Here is a 10,564-nt window from a genome sequence, read left to right as displayed (position 1 = left end):
GGGCTCGGTGGCTCAGCCTGTAATCCCACGCCTTTGGGAGGCTGAGGTGAGTGGATTGCCTGAGGCCGTGAGTTTGAGACCCGCCTGGGTCTCTACAATAAATAAAATACTAGCCGGGCGTGGTAGCGCGCACCTGTAGTTCCAGCTACTTGGAAGGCTGAGGCGGAAGGATCGCCAGAGCCCAGCAGGTCGAGGCTGCGGTGGCCGGGAGCGGCCACTGCACTCCAGTCTGGCCGACAGAGTGAGACTCCAACTTAAAAAAAAAAAAAAAAAAAAAGAAAGAATAAATATTTGCCAGCCAACATTTTACTATCACACACTCCTCAAAACCCTCACTTAAGGTTTGTTTGGGGTTTTCTCTCATCTGCCTTAATGAGATAAATCATAAAATCCCGGCGGTGCCCCACAGGAGACTGTCTCTGTCTACGCTACTGCCCACCTCCCTGCATAGCCTGCATGAGTCTAAGATGCCCCTTGCTAGTTTCAGCTATTCCAGGCTCTTTGCGAACTGGAAATTGTTCCCCATGGTCTTGGCTTTATCAGACACTGAAAAGTTTAGTCCTACAACCTGCTCCAGCAGCTTCTCTAATGAGCACCCAGCACATTATGCTCTTCTGGAGCCTCAAAGACACGACTGTCTGACAGCCTGGGCCCTTAGTCTAACACCAACGGCAAATACAGTTTGCAACAAACATACTCCATGTCTTTGTTTTCCACCCTTTATGGAGGCCAAGCAGACCTTTCTACCTTGAGCTATTTGTCACACATTTTAGTGATAATTTTAGTGAGAAGGAGGATCGCTAGTGATGGATGAGGTGAGCTGTGACAGCCTAGGACAGAGTGAGTAAGGGTGAGGAATGCAGGCGGGTGTGAGACGGTGAGTTTGGAGGGGTTGTCTGCTCTGCTCTAACTCTGACCCTGCTTAGGAAAAAGCCCCCACAGCAAGGGCCCCCAAACTCACTCAAGTGAAGGTCGACCTAACTTCCAGGCCATAGCTATATGGGAAAGCATGCTTCCTTTCCATCCTGTCAAAGAGTCTGCCCACAGAAATGCAATCATCAATTCTGGAAATTTGCCCATTAACTGGAAATAGAACCATTGACATGAATCGGATGTAAATCCAGTTCTCTATGATCTGCAGCAAAGGGCATTTTGGGGGCTTGATTTGCATCACCAAGATAAGACAGGCCCTTGAGGTAGATAGCTGCCTTACTTACTTAACATCCCACCAACAGCCAAGTGAACTCAGAACATGGCTGTGCATGTCTTATACCATATTTACTCCTTGGCCCTTGAGGTAATCACCTTGCTTCTCACTGAAGATGAACCTTACTCAAATCTCACAAATGGATCCTACAGCGTTTCCAGGTAGCTGGAGCAACCGCCCGGGGATGCCGGGTTTACTTGCCGCTTCCAGTCTGGCAATGCACCCCACTGCTGGCTCACCTGTAACATATGTTCCTGCTTCTACAGGATGGCCATGGAAAGTTATTTTTAGTCATGGTTTGGAATGACTTTATAAAAATGCTTTGCATGTTTTAGAAAGCCTATCACAACTGTTTGAGAACAAGCCCAACACGTAAGGTCACCGGAGAATCTGAGTGCATTGTACCCAAGATAGGATGGTGACGCTCACATCACAGAGATGAGTATGGGAACGATCAGGAGTTGTCCGATAGAAGTGGCACACTCAAGGGTGGCGAGTGTGCACGTGGTGGGGCACTTTCTGCACACAATTTTAACCCAGTGACTCAAAGTAGCCGAGGCTGTCAATCAGCTACCCAGGGTTTTAAAGTGACTTTGATTCCCAGTCCTCTGCAGAAGCCAAGACTGACTACCTGTCCATCATCACGGACCCGGACGAGGTGCCCCTGGACGAGCAGTGCGAGCGGCTCCCTTACGATGCCAGCAAGTGGGAGTTTGCCCGGGAGAGGCTCAGACTGGGTAAGGTGTAAGCACTGTGCCTTGAGAGACACAAAAGCAAGCTAGACCCGGCAGTCTACCCTCCAGGTGCTCCCAGACTAGTAAGGAAGAGGGATGTCAAGGTAAATAACCCCAATGGAATGCCGAGACGGCCATGCAAGGTGACAGCGAGCCCCTGCTGGTTCATTCACCAGTTGTTAAGCACCTTCTCTGAGCAGCAGACACCCGTCTAGGCCCTGGGGACACAAAGGTGCTGGTGTCTCTTCCCTCCAAGGGCTCTGTTTGGAGACACACGCAGACGCGGGGGAGTGAAGGGAAGGCGGGAGAGACTTCCAGCAAGAGGCCTCCAGGGCCAGGCAACAGAGGTCACAAAGCTGTTGAGGAATTCAAAATCTGTGACCCAGAGCATCGGTGAGGATGCTGAGAAGCAGAGAGCTGGAACATTTGGTGAAAAAGTGGGTGCTTTTCAAGGCGACGGACCAAAACAAAAAAACTGAAAAATCCCTTGCACAAACCCATGAAGCACATACTTTGAATTTCCTAGGGTGCTAGGAACGTCCAGACAGAGAAGAAAGCCCCAAGGGGGCTCATTTGAGTTTATTTTCGAAGACCAAAGACTTGTTTTCCAGGTGGGGCCCATGCTGTAAACAGCAGGCAGATGTGCCTTCCCTCAGCTCACCCACCAGCTCCTCCAGCTCCAACGTCACAATGCAAATGAACCTCCAGCCCAGGGTGCCACAAAACAATTGAAGCCCAACCTCTCCTACACAAAATACTTGGATTGCGCCTTCTGAAAATTTCCACTCACTCCCGTGTATGCCAGAGTCATTGGTAGCTGGAACTAGAAAAGCAGATTGCGGGTCAGGAACGTGTCACTCCCTTGTAAAGAGCTCCTTGCTGCCAATTAAGCAACACTGCCCCTTCCCCCACAAGCAAAAGATATTGGGGTGAGGGGTGAGGGGGACAGAGAAGGGAAAGTGACCTTTCTTGTTTTTTCTTGGGCCTTGAAATGATTCTGCTTACGTTGAAACAGGACTGGCCCCAGGAGTATGCTCTGTTTGGCTTGGGGAAGAAACTTGGAAATCAGTTAAAAGCTGGAGAGACGGGAGAAAGTCAGCAATGGCTACTGGCAGGGGTTTAAAAAAAGTAACTAAATTTAGAGTAGTTAAGGGCAGGTGGCACTACTGGATGAGTTCCTTCTGCAAGTCTAAATTACATGGCAGCTAGCTCAGCCCCTCAAAGACCTTGGCAGTGAACATGGGATACTTTTCCCACAATCATGAGCCATTCTCAGGCCACACTGCTTTCCAGAGTTATTAGTCACAATCAAACATGCTTCTTCCAGGAGAGGACACATGAGCTTTCTTTATTCCTTTCTAGTATCACTGGGGTCCACACCACATCCAGGAGACAGCTAGCCATCCACCAGAATTCCCCTAGGGTGCTGTGGGTTTACATGATCCCATTGCAGGGGATGCTCCTCGCTGAGGATCTTCCTGTTGGTTATTTGCCTGTCTGAAGCTGCCACATGCTATGATTTGGCTGAAGTCCAATGAAGTGTCTCTGATGGGTGAGAGGAAGCGTGTCAAGCCAGCTACCTTAGTCTTTCAACGCGCAGTGAGGCTGCAGTGCCTGGGAATGTGCGCTCCAACTGATTAACATGGGAGCCAGGAGGCCCAAGACTTGTTTATTTTTTAAGCCAAATAAATGACAAAGTAATCTGAAGTAATGTCCAGCAAGTGAAAATAACCAAGATAATGTCCAGATAGAGAAAAAGAAAAAGCTGGTTTAATGGGCAGAGCTACACTGGGTTGTAAATGTAGAGAAATACACAAACCAAGTTGTGTCTGATTTTAACCGTATCTACTCTGTTGATTATTATCAGCAGCCCTGGTGAGGGAAGGCTGGAATTTACAGCACCTGATAGATGGGTACAGTTGGAATTTGGGTCAAAGATGTTGCTACCATTGAAATTCCTGAAATCCAGGAACAAAATAAACTCTTTTCTCCCATAATTCCTCACCAACCCCTGGGAGTGAATTTACCTCCCCCAGATTTATCACAGAAGTTAGGATCACGGTCAACATTGCATCTTTCTACTGGAAAGTGGTCTAAAACCAGAATTCCCTAATATGGGGAACAACATGAGAATCTGGAATTTGGCAAGTGGATGGTGCTTGGGCTGGTGTGCCCTTGAGAGACCAGCCCTAAATATCAGAAGGGGCCCAGCCCACGCTGCTGTGCACTCTCTCCAGAGTGGCCAGGGACCTTAGCCCATCCAGGACATTCTTGGAGGAGATTCCAATATCCTTGCATTGTATGACAATGACCTAGCACATTTCCGAGCGAGTTAGTGGCATTCCAGGCAACACCAAGGAGAATTTTAAGGAAAAAGAGGGATCAGGTGAGGTCAAGTCCAGTGCAACTGGGCTTCTCTGGAACTGGAACCACAGGTCTGCAAAAGGACTCCAAGTGTCAGATGATTAAAGGGCCCATAATAGCTTCATGCTGTTTTATGAGGCTGCAGTCAGCTTCCAAGAGAATCAATGAAAGACTGAAGGAAGCCAAGTGAGGACAAGCTCTTCTCACTGATGGAAGAAAAGTCTTCAAACACTTGTTAAAACAGAGTATGCTGTAAGGCCGAGGAGGGACTGCGGAGCTGAAGCTATGGGAAGGGAAGATCCCACTTGCCCACACAAGCGAGAGTCCAGCAGTGGGAGGAAAGAGCATCCCAAGGCTTCTCAGGCTCAGGACACAGTCATGTAAGATGGGGAAAGGCATGTGGAAGAAAGACAGTGATCTTTTATCCTGGATAGGGCAAGGAAGAAACCACCACCCAAATGCTCCAGCTTCCACCAGTTGGAGAAGGCATCGCCAGTGCCCTTCCCACACCTGACTTCCAGAAATAGTCCTGCCAGGCCCACGGGAGGCTCTTATGCTTGAACTCAAGAGTCCCACTGGGTTCATTTCTTGGAAGCAGAGACGATAGCTCTGCCCACGCTGCACGCCCCAGAGGAATGGTCTTTGGTAGTCACCACAGGAACCTGGTGACCAAGGAGAAACATGTCATCCCACCAGTGTCCCCTTCCTAGGGCAGTGCATGTCCCTCTATGGGATATCACACAGAGGCCTGGTGACCATGCTGGTACAAGGGACACTCTCCCACATCCTCGCTGCACGCCTGGGCTGCTGGGTAGTAGGAGGCATCAGGCAGAAGCAAGGTAAAGATGTGTGTCACCGAGCAGTTGGGCATAAATGTGTAAAGGTTCTAATGAGGAAGCAGGAAGGCTTCATCACCAACTTTACAAGAAACTAAAAAAATACTACGTCCTTTGGGGAAAGGAACTGGAGCTTGAGGAAGGAAGTTGGGAAGGAAGGTGAATTAACTGAAGGCAAAGGTGAATGAGGTGTCCTGGGGAGTGCCTTCCCCTAAGGCGGCACTTCCAAGGGCTCCATCCCTTGGATCCTCTGGTCACCTATGCCCACATGAGAGATACTCTGGGCATCCTACACACTCCTGAACACCACTCTCCATGCTGCACAGAGGGAGACTTTCTATGCACCAGGTACTGGGCTAGGTACTGGGAAGATTGCAAACATGGTCCTTGCTCTTCTGACTCAAGTTGGCTCATTTGAGGGTGGGGAAAGAGACGCATCAACAGTCATTACGGCATAACATAAAGGGCGCCATGAAAGAAACCCTGCTCTGTGTGGCATTCAGCTGAAACAAATTCTGCCAGTGGTTGACAGGTTTATGTACTTAACCACGAGGATGTGTAATCTCCATATAAAGGCACATTAGAAAGACTGGGAAGATCTGACTTGACAAGGAAGTCTGAGAAAAGACTCAGTGATTATTTTAAAGTTATGAGCATTATTATAACCCATAGCAATAACCACCACTTTCTATTTCTCCCATTTTGCTGAAACAGATCAGAAGAAATGACCCTAAATGGAAGGAAAAGGAGCTTAGGTTAAACGCAGGGAAGTCTTCTTGGCGATAATGTTATTAACACATTCGCGGTCGGCAAATTTTTCACTTCCCTAATACTGAGAGCGGGTAAAAATAAAAAAACTTGAAGAATGACATGAATTCACATCAGTGGTCACAGATGAGTTAAACAGTGAAAAAGACCCCACGGGATCTGGGAGTGTCTCTCCCTTGGGAGGGCTCTGTGGAAAGAAGACTGGACATCTGTGGTCACTGTTGCTTTCTGGGGACCTGGTCTAGCTTTGAAGGATGTGAGCCTTAGAAGCAGAATTGAGGGTTGGAAGGAACAGACCCCAGAAACAGGCCCCCACTTGATCTCCTATGGAATCAGTTCATTGGAGAGTCCATTTAAAGCTACATGCCCACATTCACACATAGGAAAAGGCACTTCCTTCCTGAAAGAGACTTAAACTCATCCTGCAGGCTAGCAAACAAACCAATGCCTTTTCTTCATTGTAGGCAAGTCACTTGGAAGAGGGGCCTTTGGAAAAGTGGTTCAAGCATCTGCATTTGGCATTAAGAAATCACCCACGTGCCGGACCGTGGCTGTGAAAATGCTGAAAGGTATGTATGCTGAGGTCTGGCCTTCACACCCTCACCTCTGTGCATTTCCTAAATGCTGGTGCAAGGTAAACACAGCCTAGGAGCAGATGCAAGCTACTTCTGCTCTGGCCAAATAACTTTCTTCCACTGCTGGAAGCCTCTTTTTTCCAGGAGTTTTAGATCAGGGCAACACAGGCTCAGAATAAACCTTGTAAATGGAACAATCCAGCACTGTCCATGGGAAAACAACCTCTGTCACCTCAAAGGTCTTTCTCCTCTCACATCTCATACTCTAGGCTGCCAGGGAGTCCATTGTAACCACAATTCATTGTAACCACAGGTTCAAATTTTGGTGTGATCCACAGTGATGCTGTAATGAAAACTTATTTGTACTTCCAAAATCCCAAGGCTTAGTCTGGACTTGACCTAACCGTGAATTGAAACCATAAAGCTAGAACAACTCAGTTAACCAGAACTCTACACAATTTTATACTGTCAACCATAAAACATTTCCTCTTTAAAACTTTAAAAAACGGAATTACCTTCCTTGTGTTGCAAGATACTACTACCCTGTGAGGCACTGGGAGGGAGAGCCAGATGACACAGTGATTTACGGTCGCCACTATAAGACAAACTGAAAATGAAATCATGCAAACCAAATGCCTCAAAGACTCACATCCTCTTTAAAGTGGAGAAAATACTTTATTTCCTCATTCGTGATGTAATTTCCATGTTCCTTCAACTTGTTATAAGGTTCTAAAACCAAAGAGAGACAGGACTGAAAACTCAAAAGGCAGTTGTCTGTTCCCCAAAGTCTCTATGCTATTGCGTAGATGGTGAGGCTGAGAAGCTGTGTCCAACAACGCAGGCTCCGGGGAGAGGGCTGTCTGCTAGGGAGACTTCAAAGCTCTTCATCCTCCAGCTTGGACTCCATTATTTCAAAAGCCCCACGTAAAGATATCTTCCACCTAAAAGTCTGTCCACTTTAAGATAACACTGATGAGACGTTGCAGAGAAACTGCCAGTTCCACCCTGACAGTAACCTGGGAAGGAGCTTTGCCTTCTCAAGTCAGATCTCTTGTTGGGGTGGATTATCCGCTGATGGTAAGCCTTTCTGTGAGCATACCTGCATGCCAGTGCCCTGTCCCCAGCCCCCCGATTCTGAAGAAAAGAGGCATCAACAATCTTCTATGTGAGAAAGGACCACATAGAAGTCTTAGAGTGGCTGCTTCACTATTAGGCCAAGCCCCAGGAAACTGCAGTTCGTGTTTTCTCCCAGCAGTTTGTGAGGTAGATCTTTTCCCCACAGTCCGCAGATAAGGGAACATGGCCCAGAAGGTTAAATCACCTCTGCAAGGCCACACAGCTGCTCAGTGCAGAAGGCTTGAGTGCAAAACCCTTACAGCCCTGAGTGCTCTTTCCCGCACACCAGAGTGCCATGGAGGAGGGAGGGGCTGCTGAGACTTGGCCTCCTGAGCTGGCCCATTGCTCCAAAATCCTGAAAATAACCCTGCCTGCTTTAGGGAGGCAATCTAGTATCCAACCTAGAGCCAAGTCGAAGCTAAACCTGGGAGCATCTCATTTCTCAGCTAGTCCCATTTCCCTGCTTACCACCACCCGCCATCTCCAGGAGAGGCAAGTCTGAGGTCCACGATAGTCTGATGGGTCCATCAACACCTGTGGCCCCGCCCTTAAACAGAATCTGTGCCAGGGCCGGGGTTTTTCTCTGCGTCAAAGAAGCAGAAATGCTTGGACAGACAGACTGATGAGTTTGAAGGAAGATTATAAACTTGAGGTTTATTTTAAAGGCCAAGAGAATCTCTTCTATGAAATACAGAAATTGTGTGTGTAATATCTTACTAAACATATATCTTCTTTTTGTGTAGCCATCATAGATTGGAAAATACTGGCAAATCACCCACTCTGTAAACTTCCTAAAAAGCCATCTTCAACTTTTTTCCTTAGATTGGTTGGCCATCTGTTTCTGGGAAAAACAGAATGTCAAACAGAACTCTTTCAAAGTGTCCTTGAGCAAAAACCTTAACCTTTTTAGACCTTGCATCCATGTCTGAAATGAGAAGAGTAATTGTGTTGATTTATCCAAAAATATTTGTTAAGCATCTACTGTGAGCCAACCTCAACCCCAAAGGGAGGCTTCTGGAATTTATCTGGCTATTATTAAAAAATGATTTGTGCTTATGAAATACAATGTCGGTATCCACCACGATGCAAATGCACATACCTCTGACCCATTTCCAGGAATCTGTCCTCCAGAAACACTGGAAACACTTGCAGTGTGTGCACAGAGATTACACACTCGCTTTATATGTAGTAGCAAAAAAACTGCAGATACTCTGAAAGTCAGGAATACCATTAATCAAGGTAAAAAGAACAGAAAGTCTCCAATATATTGAAAGGCGGGAAAGCAAGTTTTAAAAATATTTGTGTTGTGTGTTGTGTGTGCGTGTGTTGTGTGTGTGTGTGTGTGTGTGTGTGTGTGTGTGTGTGTGTGTGTGTGAACTCTCAAAAAAATGACCTTTGGCCGGGCTCGGTGGCTGAGCCTGTAATCCCAGCACTTCGGGAGGCCAAGGCAAGTAGATTGCCCGAGCCTGCAGGTTTGAGACCCACCTGGGCAACTTGGCGAGACCCTGTCTCTACAATAAATAAAAAATTAGCCGGGCGTGGTAGCACGTGCCTGTAGTTCTGGCTACATGGAATGCTGAGGCGGAAGGATCACCGGAGCCCAGCAGGTTGAGGCTGCGGTGACCGGGAGTGTGCCACTGCACTCCAGTCTGGGCGACAGAGTGAGACTCCAACTCAAAAAGAAAAAAATGACCTCTGATTGGGCATATGTATTTATAAAGGCATAGAAAGAGGGTTGACTCGCCAACTAATAACAGTGGCCACTTCTGGGAAGGTAAGCAATCGGAGTGGCTGTCACTTTGTCTTCTAAATCCTTTTACTCCATTATCTTTTTACTCTAACTTGCGTTGTTGGAATATTTTACAGCAAGGTGGTTTGAGTTTTGTTTTCAAAAGTAATCTTATATGTCTCAGACACTGGCCAGTAGGAACACACTCAGTTCAGGCTTTAGGCCTTGCCGATTCTTGGACTGACGCAGCTTACCTCTGAGAGCGAGGTTGAAGTTGGATGCTGCAGCTCCTCACAAGCCGAGATAACCCTGTGAACTCCGGAGGGAAGGGTTACAGGGAGAAAATAACACAACGCCAAGATGTTTACAGAAGTGGCCACTCTGCCCCGACAGGCCCTTGTGCTCCTCTGTGACTCTCGGGGTGTGGGGGAAGGTGAGAGGCAGAGGGGCGGTGTGGATGCACCCCTTCCCAGAGGGGCCCTGCTGCACCTGGCTCTGCCCAAAGGGAAGGCTTCGGGAGGCCCTTGCACGAGATGCCCAGTTCTGAGTCAGGCATTGCTGAACAGGACCGGTCCACTGAGAGGAAATGTCCAGTGACTAACCCCACCGCCGTGCTGGGCCTTACTGTAATCAAAAGGATGTTGGCTCAGGCGGGTGGGAGTAATGAAAACAGTCTGGAGACTTGGCCTTTCTGCAGAATGTGGGGAAGTCAGTGAAGCAACCGGCTGAGCACTGACAATCAAGGAGGGCAGGAATGCCGCCTCCGGCGGAAGGAGCCCCATTGTCCTGTCGCCCTGACTCTTCCTTGCTTCTCACAGAGGGGGCCACGGCCAGTGAGTACAAAGCTCTGATGACTGAGCTCAAGATCCTGACCCACATTGGCCACCATCTGAACGTGGTTAACCTGCTGGGAGCCTGCACCAAGCAAGGAGGTAACGGGGAAGGGAAGGGCCCGTTCCATCTCCCTGTGCACTCGTGAAGAGAAGGTTCTCCACCGACAGTGCCTTCTCCCCACCTCCAGGAAGACAGCCTCTCTCCGGGGAGGAGTGTGGCCACTTATGGAAGGGTGCTCCCACCCTACAAGTGCCTTCCCTGCACAACCAGTTTAAAGATTCTGGCTGAGCATGGTGGCTCACACCTGTAATCCCAGCACATTGAGAGGCCAAGGCGGGAGAACTGCTTGAGCCCAGGAGTTCAAGACCAGCCTTGGCAACACAGTGAGACCCCTGTCTCTA

At 48.3% G+C, this 10,564-nt stretch overlaps 1 protein-coding gene across 3 annotated transcripts in view; it reads left to right on the top strand.

Moving 5' to 3' along the window:
- LOC103264991 (vascular endothelial growth factor receptor 1) overlaps nucleotides 1-10,564 on the top strand; it is a 44,972-nt gene that overhangs the window by 4,025 nt on the left and 30,383 nt on the right. For all 3 annotated transcript variants that reach the window (XM_021714817.1, XM_021714816.1, XM_021714818.1), the window contains 3 exons: nucleotides 1,812-1,944; nucleotides 6,374-6,478; nucleotides 10,148-10,261. In XM_021714817.1, coding sequence (XP_021570492.1) covers nucleotides 1,812-1,944; nucleotides 6,374-6,478; nucleotides 10,148-10,261 — 352 coding nt within the window. The remainder of the gene's footprint in view (nucleotides 1-1,811; nucleotides 1,945-6,373; nucleotides 6,479-10,147; nucleotides 10,262-10,564) is intronic.

The sequence above is a fragment of the Carlito syrichta genome, unplaced genomic scaffold (genome assembly GCF_000164805.1).
Source record: "Carlito syrichta isolate Samal-C Ts95f unplaced genomic scaffold, Tarsius_syrichta-2.0.1 Scaffold305794, whole genome shotgun sequence".
NCBI classification, from domain to species: Eukaryota; Metazoa; Chordata; class Mammalia; order Primates; family Tarsiidae; genus Carlito; species Carlito syrichta.
This window is presented reverse-complemented; position numbering and strand designations above follow the sequence as displayed.